This window comes from Stenella coeruleoalba (genome assembly GCF_951394435.1).
Source record: "Stenella coeruleoalba genome assembly, chromosome: 1".
In the NCBI taxonomy this organism is placed as follows: Eukaryota; Metazoa; Chordata; class Mammalia; order Artiodactyla; family Delphinidae; genus Stenella; species Stenella coeruleoalba.
The window spans coordinates 101,462,815-101,489,215 of NC_137169.1; the positions used below are offsets into that span (position 1 = coordinate 101,462,815).

At 48.7% G+C, this 26,401-nt stretch overlaps 1 protein-coding gene across 2 annotated transcripts in view; it reads left to right on the forward strand.

The window, feature by feature from the left end:
* The first annotated feature begins 1,030 nt into the window (after positions 1–1,030).
* VANGL1 (VANGL planar cell polarity protein 1) overlaps positions 1,031–26,401 on the forward strand; it is a 51,158-nt gene continuing 25,787 nt past the window's right edge. Inside the window, exons 1-4 of one of the 2 annotated variants that reach the window (XM_079934277.1) lie at positions 1,031–1,102; positions 10,168–10,374; positions 18,287–18,419; positions 22,380–22,987. In XM_079934277.1, the coding sequence (XP_079790403.1) occupies positions 10,304–10,374; positions 18,287–18,419; positions 22,380–22,987 (812 nt within the window). In that variant the 5' untranslated portion in view covers positions 1,031–1,102; positions 10,168–10,303. Of the gene's footprint in view, positions 1,103–8,284; positions 8,399–10,167; positions 10,375–18,286; positions 18,420–22,379; positions 22,988–26,401 lie in introns of those variants that run through there. The other variant, XM_079934278.1, reaches the window with a different exon arrangement.

Genomic DNA, 26,401 nt, shown 5'->3' on the forward strand with positions numbered 1-26,401 from the left:
CATGGACCCCTAACCGTATTCACCCACACCAGACAACGAAGTAAGAAGAGTGTAAATATTCATATGAATAGTTGGCAACTGTTCAGTGTCTACTGGGCACCAGCCACTTTTCATAATCCTCACCGCTGTCCTGCAAAGGCTGGCTTTATCTTCCTCTCTGCTTTTCAGACGGGGAAACAAAGACTTAGAAGCAGACCTGGTTGAATCAGGATTGGAACCTGGGGCTGCCTGCCTGGGGGTGTGCTCTTCCAGTAGCTTCTAGGATACTGGGGTTGGGGGGCAGTGACCACGCTGTTAAAGGGAGGAGGAGGGGTAGGGTCGGCTTTGGGGGCCTATAGGGGGTCTGGGTGTGCATGGTTATATGTGGGGTCATTTCCTGAGCTGCATGTGAGTTTAAGTGTGAGTGTGTATGTGGGTTGAGGTATGGGTATATATGGACATTTGTGGGCTGGTTCTTGGAATATGTGTATTTGAGTGTGTGAGTGTGTGTGTGTGTGTGTGTGTGTGTGTGTGTGTGTGTAGGGGGTTAGTCCCTGGGCTGCTGGGCAACTGTGTTTTGGGGCTCCATTGGGGGCAGACAGGCTTGAATTTTGTGCATGATTGTGAGTCTGTGTGTGCATGAGTGTGTAAGTTTGAGCGTGCAAGTATGTTGGGGTGCTGGGGGGGTTAATCCCTGACCATGTGTTTGTGATGTGTGGATGTGTGTGTGTGTGTGTGGTCAGCCCCTAGGGTCTGTGTGGGTACGAGTGTGCCTGAATGGGTGTGTGAGTCGGTGTGTGTGTTTGAGTGTGTGTGCGTGTGTGTCCGGGGCGCGTTGAGCCTGGGGGTTGGGGGGAGACGCCGGCGGGCCCCGCCCTGCGCTGCAGGTGGGCCGGGCCCTCGGCTGGGCCGGCCGCGCTCGCTGCTCTTGGCTCGCGGCCGCGCCGGGCTCGCAGGGCTGGGCTCGGGCTGCGGGGCGGCGCCGGGACAGGAAGCGGAAAGCAGCAGTGCAGCGGCGGCGGCGGCGGGGCTCTGCCTCTACAGGAGCCCAGTGCAGGCCGCAGAGTCGGGGCCGCTGCGAGCCGAGACCGCGGGCCGCGGAGCCCGCACGGCCGGCGCGGAGGTGAGTCCCGCCGCAGGCCGGGCGCGGCGGGGCGGCGGGCGCGGGGTGCAGACCTCCCGCGGGGAGACGCCCCCACCCGGACCCGCGACCCCGCGAGCCCCTGGGTCCTCCTCCCGCAGCCCCACCCCGGACTCAGACCCCGGTTCACTGCCCTTCTCCCGCCTCTGGCCGGGAGCCTCCTTCCCTCCCGCGGTCCATAGCCCGAGCCGTGCTTCCCGGGACCCCACTCTTCTCCCATCCCCGCGAGGTGCGCCCCTCCCGCCCCGGGGCCGCACTCCCCGCGCACCCCACTTCCTCGGTCCGGGCATTTCCTCCCCACGCCTCGGACGCTCGCTGCTACCGTGGCTGCACTTTGGGGTGCGCGCCCCGGCCGGCAGGGAGTGGCCGAGCGTTCCTGCAGGCACCCGCGCTGAGGCACCGGCCCTGCGGGGCTGGGGCCGGACCGCCCTGTGCACCCCGGGAGCCGGGCGAGCTCCGTGGTTCCCACCCCGCCGTGGGGCTCGACCCGGGAACAGCCCGCGCCCGGGGACCCGCCCGACCCTGGGCCAGAAACCGGCACAGAGCTGGCCTGTGTTCCCACCTCGCTTACAGAAGGGAGCTGGCCCTGGAGGCGGGCGGGGGGCGAGTCCGGTTGCGCATCGGAGAGCGCAACAGGCAGGTAGGAGTTTACTTTCAAAAACGCCGGGGTGGAGCAGCAGGCGTCCGGCTAGTCTCTGCCCGAGGCGTCCCGGTTGGAGGCAATCTCACCGCCTCGGGGCAGCCTTCGCCACGGGCAGGACCTCATTTCCTCCTGCAGGCTTTAAACTGCCCCAAGCAAACGTGTCCGGGGAAGTGTGAAGCTTTATAAAAATTTAAACGCGTCGGTGGCGGAGGCAGGAGTGGGGCGGAGCCGCGGCCTGGCGGCCCGGAGATGAGCTAGTGAGACTTGGAGCCGAGAAACCTGTGGCTCAGTTTTCACAGCTTCAAACCAGGTATAAAGCCCACCCCGCGAAGGTGTTGTGAGCTCGTTTAGCCGCTTGTTAAGAGATGTTAGAGCTCTTTATTATGATGATTTTTGTGGCTGGCACGTGCATTTTGTTAAACCCCTTTTGGGGGGCTGTGATTGGAAATACATGTATTTTTAGACATCTATTCCAAAAGCTAGCGAGCTGTAAAGAATCTGGCATTTTCACTGATGTGTTTATAAATTTTACAGGGTTGCTGGAAAAATATTATAACTTGTGTCACCAATCAACAATGCTAATTAGCGTTCTCCTTCCAGTGGGTGGGTTGTTTGATTACACAGCTCCTAGGCTCTTTAAGTGAGATGGCAGAAACTGTCTGAATCCAGGGAGATGTAATTAGTCATTTTATGTAACCACTAATTAGAGTTTTTAGAGTTGGATTAAATCAATGTGATATAGTTGGGGTTTGATTTCTGGGAGGAAACTGTTTATTCTCCAGTTCAAGTAAATAACACTCTTCACCTCTCCGTAAGCATTTAGCATTCCCAGACTTTGGTGTCTCTCAATATAATTACTGAAACAGCTAGGGTGAAATTTTCACTGTTACAGTGTTGGCAGTGTGACTTGGTTGCAACTTAATTTGTAAGTAAAATGGGAGAATTTTGAGAACGGCATGTTTGTAAGGACTGCTTGCCAGGCAATACATTTTCATTGCCTTGTGTACTTGAGCAAAAGGATGAAACCGTAAAGGAAGGTTTCCTGACCAAGAAGCAATGCCAGGTCACCCTGGTCCACTGGAGAATAAACAGATGTTGAGTGAGGAAGGTATTCTCCCCTCCAGCCCCCAACGCACACAAACACACACCCTGTTTGTTATCCCAGACCTCAGCAGCATTTGGGTTGAGTGGGCACTTATCACATTGCATTTTAATAGGCAGGTTCTACCTTTAAGCTGTGAGCTCCTTGGAGTTAGAACTATTTCAGATTCATTTCTTTTCTTTTGGACTCCCCACAATGCTTGGGACACTGAACCTGTGAGTAGGAGTTGAAATTGCAGAATTCTTTGTGGGTTCTGTGTGGTTTGGGACAATTTGTGATGGTTGCCTCCCCTCCTCCCTGTAAATAAACGAGTTTGGTAATTGCTACATTGTTATATAGTTTCCATAGTCAAGAGCACAGGTTCTGGAATTAGACTCTCAGAGTTCAAGGCCCAGCTCCAGCACTTACCAGGTTTGCCACCTTGGTTTTCTTAACTGTAGCATGAAATTCATATTTTTTCTCCCATATAAGGCGTGTTCTGAGGATTAAGTGAGATATTATATGCAAATGACTTAAAACAGTTCCTAATACATATGAAGCACTCGATTAACTGTGAGCCATTAGATTATTATGGTCCTTCTCTCTCTATAAAGTGAACTAGCTGTGGCTAGGGGACTAGCTGTGTATGGGCATCGTGCTGTGCCATTTTCCAGAAGGTGGACGAGGCAGGATTAGGTGGACGTGGGGTTGGACCATGTTTCTAGTAGTGGCTTTGGTCTCACCTGAAGCCTGATGAAAAGGTGCATGTATGTTTAGCTGAGGTCTGTCTCCATTGGTGTCCTTCTGAATACCACTTTATTGGACAGCAGTCATTGGACCCTGCATCATGGAATTTACAGGGGAGGTAGTATTTTCGAAATTACTTTTCCGAAGCTTAAAAATCTGGCAGGGGACAAGGGGCGGGGGTCACTTGAGAACAAATATACATCATAAGAACTCCAGACACATTAACCATTCACAGCTTTTGGAAATCTATACCCAGCTGTTAAGGGTGTTTCAGAGGTAATTGATGACTGGAACCAAGAGGAGATATTCTGGGAAGGTGAGTTGAAATCATTGGTAAAATGAGGTTGACATTTTCTTTTCTTGTGAATAGTGGCCCGGAATCACTCATTTAGAAGGGCACTGTTGAAAGAATCACTGGGTTTGTTGCAAATGCCACAATCCTTCTGATCCCCACATCAGTGGCCTGGATGATGTGTTATGGTTTATAGACCACAAGTTCAGCAAAATACTTCTTCCCATCCTCCCTTACAGCCCTGAGGTCCTCCAGATAAACCCAATAAAACACACAGAGCTTTCTCTGATACTCACTTCTAACCTGGGGACGGTAAAAGAAGGCCTGCAAGGAAACGAATGGAAATCAATAAATTAATTAACTATAGCTAATGGGATTCATTAAAGTAGACTCACATAGACCCAAAAAAGTACATAAGTTTAATGAAAATGATACATAAGTCATGTGCCTTACAAAGGTATTCTTTCCAATGGAAGGAATTTAACTTTACTAAGTAGTAATAATGCTTACCGTGTGCTAGGCATTAGTCTGAATGATTATGAATGATCTCATTTAACCCACCTTGAGCCTATAAGGTAAGTAAAATATAATTCTGTTGTTATAATTAGGGAAACAGGCACAGAAGGGTTAAGTAATTAATCTGAGGTCACACAGCTGATAAGTAGCAGAGCCAGGATTTGAACAGTGACAATCTAACTTCAAAACCTGTGCTCATTGCTTGTCCCCTGTAGAAGAAAAGTTGACTAAACAAAATTATCTGAATTATCCTTTTCCCCTTGAGTGCCACGTAATTAAAAACGGGTACCTTGAGAAAAATGTTAGCTTGAAAACAATAAAAATAATGAATGGTGTAAACCCTTTAGAATTATATATATGATAAAAATCAAATATGCAAAGTGATGTGCTCAGTATATATAAACACAGTTGCTTCCCTTGGAAGTATATCCACTGCAGAAGGAGTAGAATGGCTCTTTAAATTCAGCGTGTGTCTCTGTACCCCTTGCAAGGTAACTTTCTACCCTCCAACCCAAGTTCACTTAATAGCTCTAGGCAGAGCTGTTGACATTTTTATAATTTCCTTTTCTGAGAAGGTTAGCTTACGTTTACCACTGTCATTACCATAACATATTATTTCCCTCATATGATTTTCTGAACACTGTGTTTTCCTTTCAAGTAGGAGTCAGGTATATTTTGTGAGTGATTGTGACTTTAGGGGCGGATTCTCTTCAAGGCCTCTGATCCCCACTTTGCTTTTAATAAAGGTGGGGGGGGGAGGAGTTTCTCTGACATTTTTGTTGGGGAATTCCAGATTTAAGATGCTGCCACTTGGTCAAAAGTGCTCTTGAACCTGTCTCAACACTGCCCTCTGACCTTCATGAGATGTGATTTGACAAGCTCTAGCCCTATCCTGGTGTTTGCTTGCAGCCCGGAAGGGATAAATGACAGGAGGACAGGGGGAGGCAGAGACTGATGCCAGTTCTTACTGTGTCTGGCATATAACCTTTGCCGCTGAGTAAGACTTGTGCAAGCAGCAGAGCAGCTCCACTCTTGGTGGTTCGGATGTCACTGTGGAATGTAATCTCTGCATCTTTTTCTTCGGTTGTAAAACCGAGGATTTAAAATAGACGACCTCTAAGGTTTCTTCCACAGTGAACCTATGGGCTCCACGTCCCGACATGTACCACCTAAACCCTTCCTTCATTCAGCACACATTTACAGAGAGCCTGTTGTGCTCCAGGAGCTGGAGAGAGAGTAATGAAAGAGGCCCCTGCCCTCGTGGAGCTTACTGTCTCTGCAGGAGCCAGTCCCTGTGTAATTGGAAATTGGGAGATCAAGAAGTACAGGGAGGTGGGAAAGGGCCAGGTGAGGCCGGAGGACCGGAAAGGCCCTTGAGAGAAGCTGTATTTCAGCTGAGAGGGATGAGTAGGAATTGGGCAAAATGAGGTGGGTGAAGAGTGAGTAGAGCAGATGTCCTGAGGCTGCAGAGAGCCGGGTGCCTTAGAGAACCTCGGGTAGAGAAGGAAAGCCCAGCTGGAGAGGTGGGCAGGGCCTGGCAGACCAAGTGAAGGATTTTGAGTTTTATTTGAAGTGCAGCGGAACACCGTGGAGGGGTTTTAAGCAGGGAAGTGACGTCCACGTTGTGATTTGAAAGATCACTCTGGCAGCTGCCCAACCAGAGCCAGGCACAGTCTGGGTCATGTCAGGGGTCAGTGTGATAGACAGATAGTTCCAGATTCCAGGATCCACATTACACCTTTATGTGACCCTATCCTATTCAAGCCAGTGCAGCAGCCTATCACTTTATTACCCAGAGAACCTGATTCCTTTTCTTTACTTTATTATCTTCCTGATAAGGCCTCCCTCTGACCTTATCTGAGTTCTGCTAATTTCTTGTGCATACAAGGGAACTATCTTGTAAAAGTACTGCTGCAATGATAAGCTTCAGGATGTGTTTTTCTGTTAACGATGTCGAAACCCTTCCATTGGCTTTTGAGATGAGTTCGCTCTGGATTTTGTCCGTCTGCCTCTGGTTGCTGCTTCTTAATCCTCACTGAGATCTGGGACAAGAATTGATAGCTCTGGTAGAGACAGTGTGACGCAGAAGGGGCCCGAACTCTCGAGAGACTGGATTCTGTGAGGAAACCTGCAGGCTTTGGAATAGTTTAGCCCTGTGTCCGTGGAGCCTGGAGGAAGTGGGTGGCCTGGGAACTGGGAGACTGAGGGGTGGATAACAGGGGACAGAGGGCACTTAGGGACAGTAGAATGTGTGGGCTGAAGCGGGGAGAGAGCTGTGAAAATGGTGCTGGGTTGGCTCTATAGGGTCAGTAGGATGTTTGCATGGCGCCAGTGGAGGAAATTGAAAAGAACAGTCCGGGGCACCGGAGAGCATCGTGGGAGTGATGGGAATCCCAAGCGGAGCAAGAGGCATCTGAGTAGGAAATGTGCATTGGGGATTTATCCTTTCAGTAAGTATTTGTTGGGTACCTCTTATGTTCCGTGTATCCTGGGGTAGGTAAACAGTAGCTTCTGTCTCCATGGAGCTTATCCTAGAGTAAATCCATGGACGGAGGAGAATAATGGGTGAGTTTTGAGTCTTAAAAGATAACTTGATGGGGGAGAGGGAGAGGACTGTTGGAGGAGGAGTAGCACAAACACCATCAAATCGGAGGAGGACAGACAGCAGAGAGCTCCGCGAGGGCAGCCGTGTGCTGTGTGCCATTGTCATTGCTGTAACCTAGCATCGCCTAGCAGGTCTCTCATAGCCCCACTAAACGTGGAGGCGGATGAATGCATACATGGGTTAAGAAGGTCTGGAGGGGAGGAGGACAAGGGTGGGAACTTTGGATTTGGCTCCTGGCAATCTCTGGCCAACTTAGCGCTGTTTCAATGGAGCATCAAAGATGGAGGATTGGGGTGACAAGAGGGAGGGAATGGCAGCATATGCAAACCACCCCTTTGATAAATATAGTTAGGAATTGTGAGAGAGAAACCAGACAAGGGCAGCTGGAGAGTAGAGGTAAAGCTTTCCCCCAAACAGCACTTGGGAGCCCATGATTTCCTTTGAGAGGCATGCCTGGAGTTGCCTTAACGGATGGCCGGAGGTTTTAATGAGGACTAAGGATGACGTCCTCTTGCAGTAGGGGAATGAAATTTGCATTAGCATGTGCCAGAGGCTTTATTTTGGGAGCTTCCTTTAACGCTTAACAGCAACCCTAGGAAGAGATCATATTAAATGGCCTCATTTTACAGAGGTGTCGGGGGCGATGGTGGGAGGGTGGGGAGATAAGCTCAGAGAGGTAAGTGTCTGCCCTGCGGTGTCACGGCCCCGGGAGCGTGAATAGGATCAACCCAGGTCTTCGGGGCCTGGGCCACCTGCCTCTGAGACAACCCAGCAGCATTTAGCCGGAAATAGATAGAAGCTGGGATGGAAAAGAGAATCGAGAGTTAATGGGTTGGAGGGCAGAAAAAAGTATAGACGTTGTGGTTGGTCAATTCTGGGTGTAGAAGACAGCAGTCAGGTTTCTGGGCCAGGCAGCCAGGTGTTGGAACCTGCAGGTCAGCAGAGAGCTGGGTGAAGGACCTTTGGGGAAAGAGGCTCATTCGGGGCAGGTCTGGAGATCTTGGCTCACCTCCTGAGGCTGGCGTCTGCCAGGTATGGAGAAGAACAAGCAGCATAGCCCAGCGCAGAAAGGAAGTGAGAGTCTAAGGTGCTGAAAGCTCATTGAAATTGCTAGTGAACATGCTGGGAGGAAGAGTAGGGAGAAAAAAAAAAAGATGAGCTTGTTCTTAAAGTCTTCTAGAAAAGTGGGGGAAGGTCCAAGAGCAAAACTAACACGTTTTTAAAATGCCCACAGTGGGTTTTTTTCCACATTTGATGCTTTACAGTCACCCCACGAAATAGGCTGCCTTATTTCCATTTTACGGATGAGGACACCGGAGGCTCCGAGGGGAATGCAGCTAGTTAGCAAGCCCTGGACTGCACTGGGATGCAAGCCCAGCGCTGTCTGGCCGCAGGTGAGCCTCAGGTGGGAAGGTGAGCACGGGCACCCACTCTGTCTTGCTCCTTTCCGTGTCTTTCTCTTACTGAGAGAGACAAGGAGAGCCTCTAGGTTGGGGACTGGTCGCGGGAGTCTTGATAACCCCAAATGCCCCTTATCCAGCGTATCGGAGCCGGTGCTGGGAGTGGTCACGGTTGTAGCTTGTTTGTTTCTCGCATGAGCCCTTTTATTCACCTTTTACAGATGTGGGTTCAGAGAGGTTTAATAATTTGACTGAGGTCATATAGCTAACAGGTGAGTAAAGCCTGGGATTGGAAGCCAGCTCCTAATACTGTATCAGCTTATATCTACAGATCAACCCTGTGAAGTCCGTGGCTGGTGGGTTTATCCCCATTTGACAAATGAGGAAATCGAGGCTCAAGAAGGCAGGTGACTTATCCCAGGTTGTACTTGACAGTGAGCAGCCCTAGCTAGACCCCGGGTCTCCCCACTGCTCACCTTGGGTTCATGCAGGAGAGCAGACATGAAATAATGAGTCAGGACATCAGGAAAAGGGAGGCTAGCTAGCCCTAGGTGACAGACCCTAGGGAATGAATGATAAGGGCAAACAACCTAGGTGGTACTGAGGCTTGGACTGTGTTGGCCAGTGGTGGTTTGTGGGTGATTCCCTCCAGGCTGGCGGGTCATTCATTGCTCAGGAGCCTTGGCCTTCTCCCAGTGGGGGTAGAGGTATGGCATCTGCGGCTTCTTTGTTTTTTCTTCACACTGATCTCCCTGGCTCTGTTTGCAGTGTCAGCTTCCAGGGGCGCTGGAAGGAGGAGCCCTGTGGGGTGGAGACCAGCTCCGGGGTGAGGGGTGTAGAACTCCTTTCTCTCCAAGTAAAGGTTTAGCATGTGGGGCTCAGGAATGTACTTGGAAACATTTCCAATTTATTTTTATTGCATAGCAATATTTAATGAAAATGTGGGAAAAGACCCAGGAACCTGCAGCTGATAAATCACCTGCTTTCATTTTCTGATGTTCTGTCATCCTTGTCCTTACGTAAGTGATTGTAACTGGAATGTAGATTTCAGCGTCTATCTGCAGTGCTGTATGTAGCCTGCTTTTTAAATTTATCACTATATCATACAGATTTCTGTTCTTCGTAATTATCATTTTAAACAGCTCTATGATATTTCTTTGGGTGAATGAATCATGTTTCCCTGACCTAGTCCTCTGTTTGGGGGGCATTGAGAGTGTTTCTTGCTCTTCACTATTTTAGACAATGTGCTAATAGTAGTTTTTCGTTTAAAAAAGGAGATTAGTTCCCTGAGATAAATTCTCAGGAGTTTGGATTCCTGGATTAAAGAGATTGAGAACCTTTTTTTTTTTTTTTTCCCAGTGGTTTCGGAAACTCTGAGCAAATCCCTGAAAAGCTGCTTCCCTGGGTATTGTTTTGTAACCAGCACACTGGCAGTGGGAGCTGGGCACGGTGTCTAGGACTGGGATGCCAGGAAGGCCGGCTGTGTCTGGGAGATGGCCAAGGGCCAGGTCTCTCCCACCTCCGGTTTCCCCGCTGCTGCGGGGCGGGGGTTGGGCTTTGCCCGGCACCCACCCGTCCCCCTCCCAGACACCTGGGCAAGCTGCCTGCTGCCTGAGTGGAGCACTTAGCACTCAGGAGCCTCACCCTTGCTCACTTGTTCCATCATAGAGACCCCAGAGAGGAGGTTGCTACTGTCGCTTATCTTCTCGCCCCTCGGGTTTGGCTTTGAAGGTTGATATCCTTTTTTTTTCCTGTTTTCCCAGAATTCGTTCCTGCCGAAGAGTAAGTCCTCGATTCCCAGGCCCTTTGAGGTCTGAGGAGGAGTCCAGTAGGTGAGATTCTCTACCTCTAAGGAGAAACAGTACCTGCTCCTTCAGCAAGAGCAAGCTCTCCGTTGCTATGGATACCGAATCCACGTATTCTGGATACTCTTACTATTCTAGTCATTCGAAAAAATCTCACAGACAAGGGTATGTAAGCTACTGCTTGTTCCACTTTTCCTTTGGGGGAAACTTGCAGGTTGCTCAGGCTGCCTGGGCTCACTTTCAAACAGTCCCCCTGCAGGGCAGTTGACGCCTGAGGTTCAGTCCAAGAGCATTTAACAGGCATTGGGAGGAACTACACCACCAATTTACATTTTATAGCCACCATTACAGTTGGTGACTTTAAGTTCTCACAACTGATTTTAAATTAAAGTTTCTCCCTTCAGTGGAAATGTTTTTCATTTCTAAGTACTTTTCATAGATGACAGTTCTCTCAAAGCTTTACCAAGAATGCAAGTGAAAGTTCCAAAATAAAAAAAGTGTTAATTTGTTGCTTCTCACCCAAAGCTGCTGACTCATCCATTATGCATTTGCCTGAGGCGTATCCACTGAAGTGGCAGGATTGGCCTAGTGCCTTATTTATTTCTCTCTGACTAGTCTTCCCAGTGCGCAGGCCTGGGTTTTGAAAACTCCGACCTCGGTGATGGGGCCAAATTTCCTCTCCTCTGTGAGGAATGAACAGGTCTGCACTGGTATTCATAAGGCCTGCAGTATTACAGACCTCCAGAACGGTCAGGAGAGAAACGAGGAAATGAATGAATGAAGAGGTGGTACTGTACTGGTGAAGAGTGCAGTTGATAAAATTGCAATGCTGCCTCTTCCTTAGAGCCCTCATTTGTAAAATGGGTATAGCAGGGCTGTTGAGAGGATTAAATGAGATTATGCTTGTGAAGCATTTAACACAGCACATAGTAGGTCACTAACCAGTGGCTGTATTAATGCTATCAATGGCCTTGGCATTTCAGCACCACACTCAAAGGCCCACCTGTGGTCACAGCCCTGCCATGGCTGGGAATGGTGATTATAGTGGTGTTTCCCTGACTGAGCAGTTCCCCATACAAGCAGCTGAATGCAGAGCAGGATTTTGTTTTGTAAAACAGCAGTAAGATACGGATATCTAATTGATTTATTCGTTTGTTAGCATGTACGGATGTACACACGCAGAAAGGGGTCTGGAAGGATAGTGTCGGAGCTGCCCAGAGCGGTCATCCACCGGGAAGGGGTCCACACAGGATGGTGACTGATGGGAACTTTCATTTGTGCTTTATCTTTCTGCACTTGTTCAGTCTTTTACAAGTGTATATTTTGTGATTAAAAGTAGAAATGGAATGAGTGTAAAAGAAGGACTTTCAAAGATTATTTAATGACATGAGAAAATACATATGATGCCGTGTTACTAAAACACAAGATTCAAAACTTTGTACTTATAATGGTTATATAGTCTTATGATACAATGAATGGTAACAGATGGACCGTGCCTATCTCTAGGTGTGCAACTATTGGGATTATAGTTGTGTGTGTGTGTGTGTGTGTGTGTGTTTAACTTTCCTTATTTTCTAAATTTCATGTATTGCTCGTATAATCATAACAATCTGGGGGAAAGAGGTAAATGAGCTTGTGCTGGAGCCCAGGCAAGGCTTTCTAGTCAGCATGGGAAACAGCAAGGAGGGCTGCTGAGTGAGGCGTAAAGTGACATGCCAGAACCCAGATCCTGAGAAAGTCAGGAACCCTCTAGTGAGAAACATTTAATCACAAATTTCAATCAGTGGGTAAACATATCAGATTTGTTCTAAAATACTAGAAACAGCTGTGTAAAAATGTCCAATCTTTGAACTTAACTGGAAAAAGCAATTCCCTTGTCAGTGTGCCAAGCTTCCCCATCCTACACTGTGATGAGTGGAGTGGGAATTTGGGGGTTCTCTTGGTGCTTGGGGATGAGTAGAGAGGGACGCCTTGCAGTGTTCAGAGGAGGAACCATCTCTGGCCTCCTTTATCTAGACTCGTGTCCCGACTGTCATTGCTCTGCACTGCTGTTTCCTCAGGCCCCTTGGGGCCCCGAGAAATTGATACTGCAGTGCTCTCGTGGTAACTTTAGGAGACTGTAACTTTCAATGAAAACAGCATGCAGAACTCTGAGGGCCTTCTTGGACCCCTGCGGAAAGTACTTGGCAAGTAATACAAGCTGAGACCTTTAATAATTTAACCAAGGGTGTTGCTGAATGCCTACTCAGAAGAGCTCGGGGTGAGAGATTCAAGATTTATAGGTGAACTTCCTGGCATCTTTTAGAAAAGTTGGATTCCCTGACAGGCAGCCCTCTAGGGCATAGTGACTGTGGGGCAGAGGTTGTAATCCATAGAGAGTAGGTGCCGGGAGTCCTTTGTCGGGGTGGGTGCCCTGGACCCAGCAGAGGGTCTCTATCACCCGGGAGTGTCCCTGTGAGGGCTGCTTTGCTCAGGGATTTGTTGGGAATTTGAGTGGCAGAGTAGGAAAGGAGAGGGAGCTTGTTTGCTCTTTAGGAATCTTGGTAGAACTGTCAGCGGGGAATAACGAAGGGCAGCAAACTTGATATTCCTGATGACACCGAGATCATCTTTGGAGGACTGGCTGGGTTCTAAGCAGATGACAAGTGACTCTTTTCTAACAAAGAGGTTAGTGGTCTGGTTTTGTGATACCTGCCATCTCCAGAGGGTATCCAGTTAACTTGCTGGGAAAACGGCACAGACTCCAGCCGACCTCGCCTAACCTTTGGGTTTTGGAGTACCAGTTCCCCGAGTTCAATACAGCGGCTGCCAGTACTGTTCATGACCAGTTTGAGAGTGCCTGTTAGGACCCTTGGTCATTATCCCCCATCCTCACAGCAGTCCCAGAACGGTGGGAGGTGGGACCCCCGTTCAACAGGTGATACAATTGAGACTCAGAGAGAGCACTATTTGCCTGAAGTTATGAGGTTGGTAGAGACCCTCAGGTTTAAGGCCCCATTTAGTCCTCCTCTGGAAGCCGTGCTTTCCTCCCTGGGCTGTGCTGGGTGGAGAGCGGCAGAGTAACTGATAGGGAAGAAAGGGAGTAGAGGGTAAGCCATGTGACTAAGGTACTATAAAATGCATTGTCCACAAGAGGCTGCCTGAGCGGTAGGGCGATCTGTGCTTTTGTTCCGAGGCCGCTTCCAAGTCAGTTTGTCCTGTGCCCAGCCCTCGCACCCGAGGCAGTGCCGAGAGGAAGCAGCCAGGCCCCGGCAGTCGCCGTTGGTGGAGAAAGGACAGGTGGTGGGTGGTGGTAGAGAAGGAAAGGGAAGAGTAACCGGTGGGGCTGGCTTTCCCCAAGTAGAAATAGACAAACAACAGAAAGAGGGCAAAATCATCTTCCCAGGAAATGCTGACTGTAAGTGGGAACGGTCTAGGAATCGACGGGGATTCTGGTCAGAGTGAGACGGGCTTTACAGCAGCACCCCCAGGGCTCAGCTCTGGAATCGCCTGAATACAAGCATTTACACACTCACACACGTGCGGGTACAGACACGTGCCCAGGCCTCCAGCATGTTACTGCTTGCCCCGACCCCTGACTTATCTTTACTCATACGGGCACATGATGCATGGAGACAGGCTCAGAGATAAAGATACGAGGATTCCTGAGGCTGACACACCTGCCCAGCAAAGATGCCTAGGTGATCCAGACGACTCGGGTGGAGTTGGAGAAACACCAAGTGCGCGTGTGTTTGAAAAATCCTTTCAGTGGTTTGGTAGCCTACTCCCTGTCTCCTGTTTCTCTTAGACACCGTGGACTGGTGGTCTTCACCACCGGCGGGCCCTCTCCTGGAGGGTACTTAGCACGTCCTTGACATCACGGCAGTTGGAGCTCTGGGGATGAACGTTTGGGTACCGATGCAGTGAAGCGACAGCCATGCTGGGCTCATAGCTCTGCATGCTGGAAAGCACTTGGAAGGCAGCCTTTTTTGTTGGACTTCTCTATGTAGTCCGGGCTCAGACAGTAATTCAGAGCAGTAATTCAGGACCAGTGATTTTTATAAAAGCTGTACAACAGGTCTTTCTCCCTTGACAAGGACCAGCACGACATGCAGCCCACGTTGAGTTGATAGGGTGAGCTTTCCTTCGGCCCCTTACTTGACAGTGAATGGAAAACTTTCCCCAATTGCTTATTGTTTCTCACAGTGAGTCCTTTTGAAGTGGTTGTCTTTGGCAGCCCAGAGTGTTGGGTGCACTGCTTTGTGTTCTCCAAGGTCAGGGTCAAGTCATGACTTCTAGCAGTAGCTTCAAAGGCAGATCTGGGCCTGATGCACACTGTCCTGAGTCCTGCTCCCAGCCTCATGCACTTAATGCTGTTTTAGTATAGAAGCCACGCTGTACACTGCAACATTGTGTAGCTGAGCGCTGCACTCACAGCTCCCATTATCGAGCCCCCGCTGTATACAGGGCGTTTTACAAACAGGGAAACTTCTGAGTAGTCGCTCCAACAACCTCCTCCCCCAGGAGCATTTGGGTGGGAGAGCCTTGGGCAGAGTTTCCTGGACCACCTGCCTTCGAATCACCTGGGGTGCTGATGAAAAGGGCGGATTCCTGGTGTCTCTCCTCTCCAGACTATTTCTCTGGGGATGGGGCCAGTGAATCTGTACTTCATCTGCACCCCAGGTGGCTTGTCTGCGCATTCACGTGTGAGAAGCAGTGGTTTAGGGTTTTGAGCTTGGAGGATGAGAAACCTTCCTGGAGTTGTCAGGTAATGGGCTCTTATCTGGTTTACCTCTGATGTTACCAGGGGAACTGTAGAGATCGCGTCTCCTTTGGGGACTGTCGGGCCCTTTAAGGGCCAGGCTGGGCCAGTTGGGGTCGGGTCGAGGAAGGGCTGGCCCCTGAGAGACTGTTTCCAGCCCTGGGTGGTTCCCTACCCGCTCCGGCCCTGGTAGTGTTCAGCCTGCAGGAATTGGCACTCGGTGGAAGAATTTTGATTTCCAGTGGAATTTGTGCTGTCACAGGATTTGACCCGTGGGACTAGTGAAGAGATTGATGGGTTAGGGGAGCACGTGACTTGGCAGACGGCAGGACAGTGATAGATGTGAGAGCAGTTGGGGAAAGTGGAAACACAGTAAGAGGAGCAGTGCCTCGGTCTGGCCTGGCCAAGGTGGGGGTCCTGGGGAACAGTGATTCCAGACTTAGTCTAAACAGCTAAGACTGATCAGACACATGGGAAAACTTTCCCCCATTGCTTATTGTTTCTCACAGTGAGTCCTTTTGAAGTGGTTGTCTTTGGCAGCCCAGAGTGTTGGGTGCACTGCTTTGTGTTCTCCAAGGTCAGGGTCAAGTCATGACTTCTAGCAGTAGCTTCAAAGGCAGATTCCATAGCTCTGGTAAGTTCATCAAGTTCGGGGTGTGGGAATGAGCATAAGGAATACTTATGCTACAAAATCTTCCAGTTGCTCTTCAAATCAGTGCCGCAGAGCGGGTCTGAATCGAGGCAGTCGGTTCACATCCTGATCTGCCACTTGCTATGACTTTGGGGAGTCACTTAACTTCTGTGAGCCTCCGTTTCCTCATTTATAAAATGCAGACAATAATACCACATAGGGTTATTGTTAGGATTGAACAAGATTAATATAAGAAAGCACTTGGTAAAGTGCTCTTTAAATTGGGGTGGGCAGTGGAGTGATTGGCAGTGAGACACACCCCTGGATAAACAAACAACATCTCTTTGCTGTTTCCTTAGTTGCCCAGTTAAAATAAGACACCAGAGTTGACCCGAACACATCTATTTCTGGACTCTAATTTAACAATAGATTGTAGTGATAAATTACGCTACAGGGATTAGAGATGGTATCACTGAAAGCGTCTTTGGGACAACTGAAGCCTCCCTGCCCTTTGAAGGAATTAACCAGGGCTTATCCTAGGGAGATATTGATAAAGCAGAAGTTTGACCACAGAAAGTCTGCATGTGGTTTTGTTAGCTAAGTAGTAGGTTAATAGGAGGGATGCTGTGCAGGGAGAGGGGGTTTGATTGTGTGTTAAAAGCTTCTTTTTCATCTGTCTCCGAGGAACACGTACTCTGCTTCACCAAGTCAAGCCACCATTCTTTGCCGTGTGTGGATAGTAATAGCAGTAATAGCCACAGTGTATTATTTCACATCCCTGTGTCTATGTGGTGAGATCGTTATCCCCATTGCATAGATGATGAAACTGAGGTTTTTCAGAGGTTTGTCAACTGAAATAAAACACAACATGAGAGCTGAGAGGTCACTTTTATTTGGGGCTTCCTGAAGACTAAAGCCTGGGAGACAGCCTCTCACATGGCTCTGAGGAACTGCTCTGAAGAGGTAGTGGGGGAGGTCAGCATATATACGACTTGACGAAAGGGGTACATGCAAGCAGGCACACATCTTGGTAGAAGGTTGCTGCTGGTCACGAGGAGCAGACGTCTCCTTTAATGATTTTAGTGCTTTTCTAGGTGTGAGAAGATGCGAGCAATTGGGTTCATAACATTTTCTCCTGAAAATGTCTAACTGTCTGAAAGGCTGTTCTGCCAGTGTTCCCAGAGCACAGAGTGCCTCCTTCCTGATCTCTGCCCTGAACTCCTTTCAGGGTGTGTCGAAGGTCAGCAACAGCAGGGGCTAGCAACTTCATCCTTTTAGAGCCACTGGTGAGCGACAGTCTTTAATTGGCAGGTTCAGTAACGTGTGCAGGCTCACACATCAGGTAGGGGCAGAACCCAAATGTCTCTGCAGTGTGTGTGTGCGACGCTTCTGTCCTGCCTGGGAGACCTTGGGGAGGAGGGCGTGTGGGTGAAGGAAGGAGGACTGATGTCAGGGCGGCCTGCGGGACGGAGTTTGAGGGAACTTATTCTTGGCCACTGAGGGGCTCCTTTGGAGGGGCTCCTGGGTTGACTCTTCACAGTTGGGGGTAGGGGTGCCAGTCTCCATAGGTGGTTAATGGCCAGGTCATGACCCCTGGGCTTTGCACAGTGGTTGATTCCTAATTTCAGCATTGACCCACAGCAGGGTGCGCTCATCGTCACCCTGGAAGACCACCCAGGAAGTTCATCTGGGGTAAAATGGTGCAACAGCCTGCTTTCCTTAGGGGGCCTGAAAACGTACACACATGCACACACACACACACCCATGTGTGTACCTCTTGGGGTCATTTGCTCTCACTTTTGCCTGTTTCTGTGGGTGCTTTAAGTTCATCTAGAATCTATGGGAATGACTTTTAGTTTTGAATTTGTAGTAATGGGAAGTAACTGATTCTCTGTATTGGTTTAGGGTTTCCTTTCTTCTCTTCTTGTCCAAAGGTGTAGGATGACAGTGTGTCCCAGATTTTTTTGGACAGACCAAAGCTTAAGTATTTTGCTGTGTCGTCCCAATAGAAAAAAGTCCTAGAAAATAAGTTTAGGCGAATTATGATCAACTCAAGTCAGTGATTTTACAATGAAATGTGCCTTAGCTACAGAAATTCTAAAGTTCACAGTATTAGGCTTTGAAAAAATATGATCACTGTTGATAGAGAAGAAGTGACAGTCTTTTTTTGGGTCTTGGAGTGGCAGAAAGAAAATAGTAAGTAGGGAGTAAAGATCAGCTTACTCTTTGCCGGGGGGTGGGATGGGTGTGTGTGTGTGTGTGTGTGTAGAAGTTTCTTAAATTCAAAATGAAATTTATAACATGTTTTTTTTAACAATTTTTTTTTAATTTAATTAATTTATTTTTGGCTGCGTTGGGTCTTCATTGTTGCACACGGGCTTTCTCTACTTGCGGCGAGCAGGGGTACACTTTGTTGCAGTGCGCAGGCTTTTCATTGCGGTGGCTTCTCGTTGCAGAGCACAGGCTCTAGGTGCACGGGCTTCAGTAGTTGTGGCACGTAGTCTCAGTAGTTGTGGTGCACGGGCTTAGTTGCTCAGCGGTATGTGGGATCTTCCCGGACCAGGGCTTGAACCCGTGTCCCCTGTGTTGGTGGGTGGATTCTTAACCACTGCACCACCAAGGAAGTCCTATAACATGTTTTGATGGGGGTTAATTAACGTGGCATAAATGTGCTAGCGGATTTATCTTTTATTATTTTTTTTCAGGGAAAGAAATAGAGAGAGGCACAAATCACCCCGGAATAAAGATGGCAGAGGGTCAGAAAAATCTGTCACCATTCAAGCTCCCACCGGAGAGCCCTTGTTGGCAAATGATTCTACTCGGACAGAGGAAGCTCAGGTGAGGATCAAAGGCAGTCTGTAAGTACACTGGTACTTGATCAAGCCTCTTTTCTGTAAATGTTTTCCTAAGTCTTGTTGTAATAGGTTCTCTTGGGTTTTTATCTTTATTTTTCTAGCATGTTAATTAGTTTATCTATATCCTGTGGTTTCTTGTTGGTCTAAGGACAGCCTGACCTACCATTGGCTAGCTTGAGGATTCTTCTGAAGTGTGATTGGTTCGCCTCCTTTGAATGGTGTTGAAAAGAAGCCAGCAAGGCTGACGACAGAGCAGAGAAGGGAAAGTTGCAGGCTGCAGGCTCTGGAGACTCATTCCAAAGTAGAACAGTGTAAGAGAGAAGGAAACTCACTCTCCAGAGACCCTAAGTCATGTAGGGAAGAAGAGCTGAGAGGTTAGGACAGCCCAGACGAAGCCTCACTAAACCTGGAGCTGTACACTTAGATGCCTGCTAGGGAAACATAGGTGAGTGAAATAGACCCTGGGTTACACAGAAGAGGCAAAAATATATCAGGCTAGCTTGGGAGTAAATAGCAATCTGTGTGGCATGTCAGTGTCAGGGCTGTGGCATGGAGTGATGGAATCTGGCACCTGGAGAATGCATTTCCTCTGTCAAGGAAGCAACAGGAATGCAGGAATTAAGTGTTCCTGGGTCTTGCAATATTTAAGAAAAGCTGGAAGTTAGGATTTTATGTGAAATCACCCAATTTTAAAATATGGACTATTAATTTTTTTAAAATATCGTGTGTGTTCTTCTCTCTGGGTCCCAGCTGTCTCACAGTCTACTTGATTTGAATAAACATCTGAGCTATACTCAGAAACATGTTTGCACAGCCCCTTGAAGTATATGCATGTCTAGCCTTAGCCCCAAATAAACTGATGTGTGCCCACACAGCTGTAAAGATATAGATAAGCATGCATCTGTGTGTACCTATGGGTACAGACAGATGTGCATTTATAAGCAGATGTATGGACTGAAATTGGAATTCCTCAGAGCATGCAAGATGCTCGTAGAAGCCAAAGCTGCAGTTGTGGCTGAATGTGGGGTTTGTTCAGTGGTAAGTAAATGCCTTTAGTCCTTACTGTTGCACAGCCTGCCTTGGCTCTGGGGCAGTCATAGGGATGGAGAGCCAGAGGGCCAGAGGAATGGTTGGATGGATGGGGCCAGTCCTAAGACTGGGCCACCCTTAAGTGCTGCAGGGGTCAGTTTCCTCCTGGATGTGAATTCAGAGGTGCTGGTGGCCCACTGTGAAGGCATTTCGTCTGTCATCTTCTCTACATCTTGTAGCTCACTAGGAAGCTACGTTAGGAAGCTGTTGGTGTTTACACCAGGGAAAAGCATTGAAGTGGGCATCTGGAGGCTGTACTTCTCAGCGGCTGTGTGACTTGACTTTGGGCATTCACAACCTTGGTGGGCCTCAGTTTCTTCATTGAAAATCCAGGGGATTGAGATAGAGGATCTAAGATCCTTTCTCTTCTAAGAACCTCAGTCTTGGGAAGATTGTTGGACATCTTCATTTTTTAGGCACAGATGTGCACATATTCTTAAAATGGACAGGGGATTTAGTTAGCAACTCTTTGGCAGGAAAAAGGGTGAGTAGCTATATCAGCTACATAACAAAATGACCATAATACTAGTGATCATTATTTCAACACTGCTCATCAACTGAATATCAGGCCCCATACAAAACATGGAATCCAATATTTGCCTTCACGAAGAGTGTTACAAAGTAACTTTACTGATCTGTAAACTCACCTTATGTTAAAGCAAGTTGTCCATCTTCGAATGTGTGGCTGTTTCTTCTCGTGCTTATGTTTTTTTCTTTTTCAAAATTGAAGTAAATTCGCACAGAGAAATGAACAGATCTTAAGTGTACAGTTTGAAAAGTTGTAATAGCTGAATAAACCCATATAACCCACACTCCTATCAAGATATATTTCTTTCACTCTAGAAAGTTCTCTGATGCTTTCCCAGTCAATCCCTGCCCCCAAACCCCTGCCCTCTAAGGCAAGCCCTGCTTTGATTTCTATCACTGTAGATTAGTTTTGCCTGTTTTAGAATTTAATATAATTGGAATCATATTCTTTTGTTTTGGACTTTTTTTCACTCAGCATAATAACTTTGAGATTCATCCATGTTTTGCTGTGTTTCAGCAATTCATTCTTTTTTATTTTTGCTGAGTAGTGTTCTAGTGTATGAATATACCACAATTTGTTATCCATTCTCCCGGTGGATAGACATTTGGGTTGCATCGTTTTGGGCATGAAAATAAAGATGTTAAGAACATTCTGGTTCAAATCTTTTTGTGGACATATGTTTTCATTTATTTGGGGTAAAAATCTGGGAGTAGAATTGCTGGGCCATACAGTTAAGTGTAAATCTACATTTATATGAAACTACCAGACCAGTTTTCAAGAGTGATTGTACCATTTTAAACTTCTACCAGCAGTGAGAGTAGCGGTTGCTTCTGGCTGTTATCTTAACTAGTAACTTCCCTCATAGTACTTGATACTTGTAACTTTCCGAGTTGAAGAACTATTGTTCGCAGGTCGAGACCTTCCCTGCCGCCACCACTATTTCTTGCCATAGCTTATACGTTTCATGAATCCTAATTTTTTTGATTGTTACTAGATTTGAGGTTATCGTTTGGCTGTGAGATCTCTATCTTGCTGATTCAGCTATTAACTTAGATTTTTCTAAATTGGTATCTTACGCATTAATTGCACCCAACTTACCACCGTGACTGACTGTTTTTTCCGAGTTAAGTCATGTACACAAATTTCTGAGGCAAAAACCTCTTTGGACCCAATGTGGCTTTTCATTGTCTTCTCGGTCTGTTGTTGCTTTGGAACGACATCATAGTTGCTAGAGAAGTAGAGAAATTGTTTAAAACACTGGCAACCGGATCATGTTAAATGAAGAGACAATCACTCCAAACTACCTCAGACTTTAAAAAGCAAGAGAAAGTGAGACAGTGAAAGTAAGAAAGTAAAAGGCACACATTTTAGTAATCTCAGTGGTTTTGTTTGTTTGTTTGAGGTACACGGGCCTCTCACTGTTGTGGCCTCTCCCGTTGCGGAGCACAGGCTCCGGACGCGCAGGCTCAGCGGCCATGGCTCACAGGCCCAGCCGCTCCGCGGCATGTGGGATCTTCCCGGACCGGGGCACGAACCCGTGTCCCCTGCATCGGCAGGCGGACTCTCAACCACTGCACCACCAGGGAAGTCCAATCTCAGTATTTTTATGCTCTTGATGTTTAGTTTGCCATGAGAACATGTGTTTAGGGAGGAATGTTTGAGCTGTCCTGGCCAGAGATACTTGCATCTTCTTAGCTTGTTCAATGAGAAATGTTGTCAGATTGCTTGATACTTACGGAAAACATCATGGAGTTTTACAAAATGTGCGTACCAACTACAGGTGGCTTTGATATGTATGTAGCCATGTAAGTTTCCCTCCTGTGCAAGATCTTCCCTCCTCAGAGCTCCTGGAGGGCGTAGTAATGCTCCCCACTCAGGGGTTGGGCTTTAAAGTAAGCCTTTATCGCCCAGCCATGAATCAAGAAGGAAGTGCAGAGGGTTCTCTCCTTAGGCGGTAGGTGCGCTTGCACACGTTAGTCTGACAGCAGGATTTGTCTATCCCCGAGCCTCTCAGGGACGCCAACACAGTGGATGATAATCACTGTTGTAGTCACGAATCACCCAAACACACAAACAGGTCAAATTATGTTTTCTCTGTTTGAAAAGGTAGATATATAATACATTTTGAAAAATGTCAATGAAAATTGTTAAAGTTAAAAAATTCCTCTATTTGAAGAGCTAAGCCTCCATTTCCCAGGAAGCCCACTCATGTGGGTTGGTTGAAGGAGGTGGGCCCTCCCTGTCCCCCGTGCCCCCGCGGGCTTTGTGGCTTTTACACGTGACCTGCCATGTGGCTCTTCATCCTCACTGTTCTCTCCCTGTCAGGATGACAACTGGGGGGAGACCACCACGGCCATCACAGGCACATCGGAGCACAGCATCTCACAGGAGGACATCGCCCGCATCAGCAAGGACATGGAGGACAGCGTGGGGCTGGACTGCAGGCGCTACCTGGGCCTCACCGTCGCCACGGTGCTCGGACTCCTGGTCTTCCTCACCCCCATCGCCTTCATCCTGCTGCCGCCCATCCTGTGGCGGGAGGAGCTGGAGCCTTGTGGCACCATCTGCGAGGGACTCTTCATCTCCATGGCGTTCAAGCTGCTGATTCTGCTCATCGGGACCTGGGCGCTGTTCTTCCGCAAGCAGAGAGCCGACGTGCCGCGGATCCTCGTGTTCCGTGCGCTCTTGCTGGTCCTCATCTTTCTCTTCGTGGTCTCCTATTGGCTTTTTTACGGGGTCCGCATTTTGGACTCTCGGGACCGAAATTACCAGGGCATCGTGCAATACGCCGTCTCCCTCGTGGACGCCCTCCTCTTCATCCACTACCTGGCCGTTGTCCTGCTGGAGCTCAGACAGCTGCAGCCCATGTTCACACTGCAGGTGGTCCGCTCCACTGACGGCGAGTCCCGCTTCTACAGCTTTGGACACCTGAGGTGAGGGGGATTGTCTCGGGGCAGAAGGACCCCGGATGTCTTGCTAGAAGACAGCTAGTCTTCAACAAGTGAGGGGTGACGGCAGGTGCCAAGAGCCAGGACCGGGCTCTGAGTCTTTTTTTTCAGGTTTTGGGAGGGGTGTGTGTGTGTGTGTGTGTGTGTGTGTCTGTGTGTGTGTGTGTGTGTGTGTGTCTGTGTGTGTGTGTCTGTGTGTCTGTGTCTGTGTGTGGCTGTGTGTCTGTGTGTATGGCAGGGTGGAGGTGGGGTTGTTTGTGTGCATTGACTTTCCTGATGTTTAGATGGGGTGGCACAGGTACTGGCTCTCTTCCAGCTTGGAGTTTTGTTGGGCCTATTTCCAAAGTTGTTGGCAGCTCTTAAAAATGATGGAGAAAGGAAGCCTTAGTGACGGCTGCTGACCTTGCCCCGGAAATTGGCCTGTGAACGATAGAGTCATCAGCGGTTCCATTTTGTTCATAATGGTACATCTGGTTTACCCCATTGTCCCAGTGGAATTATTAATCGTTCCTTTTCTCCCCACTCTCAGAAGTGTCCTGGTTTGGGCAATAACTTACATGGTCACCTTAGTGATCCTCCAGGAAAGACTCAAAGTACAAACTTGGAAGAGTTGAGTGTTTTAAAAATGTATGCGTGTGAGAAGAAGTTAGAAATACGTTAAGATGTCATATTTTAAATCTGTGCATAAAATCAATTATTTTGTGGTTAACTAAAAGAGTGATCATCATTATTTATTTTATTTTGTTTTTATTTACCCCGAGGTAAGCACTTTGTATAGATTGTCTTCACAGAACTCTTTGGTGTGGGTACTATTAATCCCTATATTACAGATGAAGAGATGGGGGTTTAGGGAATTTAAGTCATTTATACAAAAGAACATGACTAGCTTTGTTCAGGATCCACTAGATGCCATGAAGCCAGACCTAAGTTAATGCCCCCATTATGGCATCTCTCACTTGGTGTCATTGGCCTATTTTTCTGTGTTTTCTTCCACAAACTGTGGGCTCCCTGAGGACAGGTGCTGTGTCTTACTCTTCTTTGCATCTTCAGTGCCTGGCCTAGAGCATAGCACATGGTGGGCACTCAGATGGTTACCGGATGAGAGAATGATCTGGGATGTGTGACATTGTCCTCTCCTAGGGCTCTCCTCCCTCCTCTGCATCAACATGTATGTCGACGTGTGTAACCTGCTTGGCGTATGGTAAGCACTTTGTTGGTTGTAGCTATTACTGCTGTGATACTGCAAAGCAGCCAGGATGGCAAGGGCACCTTAGTGGAGATCAGAACAGTGGGCTGTGTCATATTTTTGGCTGGGGCCCGGGGAGGTGGCCCAACCCCGGTTTGGAGTCAGTGATGCTGCCAGACCATCTCGGTGTTGGCACGAATCTTCTTTCATTCCTCTGGCTCAGATGTACCGCCTGAGGACTGGGTGGTTTAGCATTCAAGGCCTGTGCCACTTTGACCGATCCTTGGAGGGAATCGGCATCTGATTCACAGGCTCTAGGCAGTACAGTCAGATGTATTGAGTCCTTTGCAGAGATGCCAGAGGGGCTGTGAAGGCAGGTAAGTCTCTGCTGCTTATTCATCTCTGGCAGCTTTCTTTCCCCATATTTGACATTGGAGAATGACCAGCAGACTTGTATTAAACGTCTGCTGCGTACAGAGCCCGGACCTGGGGGCTCCAGAGACACAGCGTGGCTGCCTCCAAAGCTGTATCCCAGAACTCCTTGCGGGGGGACCATGGCCACACTGTGCAGTGCACAGTTGCAGACACAGGCCTTGGAATGGGCGACGGGAACACAGGAGGACGGGGTGGACTTCAGGCAGTGACAGAGATAAAGCCCGGCCACACATCTATCTCAGGACTGGACAGGTTTTGCTAAAGGTCAGGAGGGTGGAGAGAAATCCAGCTCTGGTCACGGAGAGATGAGTGACATTTGGGACTCAGTAAATGTAAGTAGTTAATACACTGGCCCGTAGCGAGGCCTGCCGTGGTTTTGTGTTTTGGCTCAGCTCTAGTTGTGTGAATCCCACCTGCAGAAGTGGAAAAGGGAAGGGAGTCTTCCCACTTTAGGTAGTCCAGGCAGTGGGGCTGACTCCCTCCGTGGGCTCCCGTGTCCCTCCTCCCTCTAGGACTGCTTGCTCCGCGTGCTGGATCAGGGTGGAGGTGGGGAGGGGACACACAAAACAGCCCCAGGGCAGTGTGCCACGGTATGTTCAGAAAACTATGGGTCGTCCCGGTTCCTCACCACATGGCTGCGCCAGCCAGGGGTAGACCTGGGCAGGAGACGCAGGGCCCACAGTGCCGTGTGGCCCAGGGCTTGCCGCGGACCCCTCGGGGTTGTCCTCACCGTGACCAAACAGCTGCGTAGTCCTTAACTTGCTGTCCCTGAAGCCACTCACCCTAGCTCCCCAGGGAGACAGAAGGCGGCCCGGGGGTGGCCCCATCTCTTCCTTCCAGCCCCTCTGCAGGACCATTTGTTTTCCTCCTCTCCTGCCTTCATAAGGCCCCTCTTGCCCCTCACATGGAGACCCTGGTTGTGGGATGGAAAGATGGCCAGGGAAGGAGAGGTGTCTTTACTCCCAGAGCCCTCGGGCAGGGCCAGCCACCCATGCGACAGCCAGGCTGCGAGATCTGGGACGGGCTCGGGATCCACCTCTCCCTGCTGGCCCCCGTAGGCCTGTCGCCCGCCGAGCCTTGGGCTAATTCTGGTCTAAATCCATCGGTGACTGGAAGAGTCGCTGGATCGGAAATAGAACTTCTAAGCCCTTTTGTAAAATTGGAATAGACACAAAGCAGGTCCCGGGGATCAGAAGAGCAGGTCATCCCCAGACCCTCCCAGAATCAGGCCAGTCTACTCTCCCGTTATGTAAGGCCCTCCCCGGAGCAGCAGCCTACTGGGCTGAGATGCAGAGCGATGGCGAGTTCTTTTGTTGTTTTGTTTTCAAAGGTGATTTTATAAAGTCAACTGAGCTATTTTTGAGAATAGTCAGAAAAATATCTATTCTTTAGTGTCTTAAAATATGTTTTTCCTTAGCTCTCATAAAAGGTACTTGCAGGGACCTTGCTTGTTGGCAGGAATGGGAGTTTGGGCTTATTTGAAAACTTTCAGAAATGTAAAAGGTTCCAGTTGTACAAAGTGAGACCCCAAAGTAGATTAAGATACATCCTAACCTTTGCCCAGTGCCGTAGGGATTACCAGGGCTCTTAGGGATGTCTCCCTTTCCCCTCCTCGCTGCTGTCAGGGGTGGGGGCAGGTGCTGTAGTGGTGTCGCCCCTTTACCATTGAGGGCCCCGAGCCATAGGTTCAGGGACCTGCTTGAGACCGCAAGGAACCAGCGCCTTCCTGTGCATCACACTCCGTCCCTGTGTTCTCCGCAGCATCCTGGGGTCTAGGC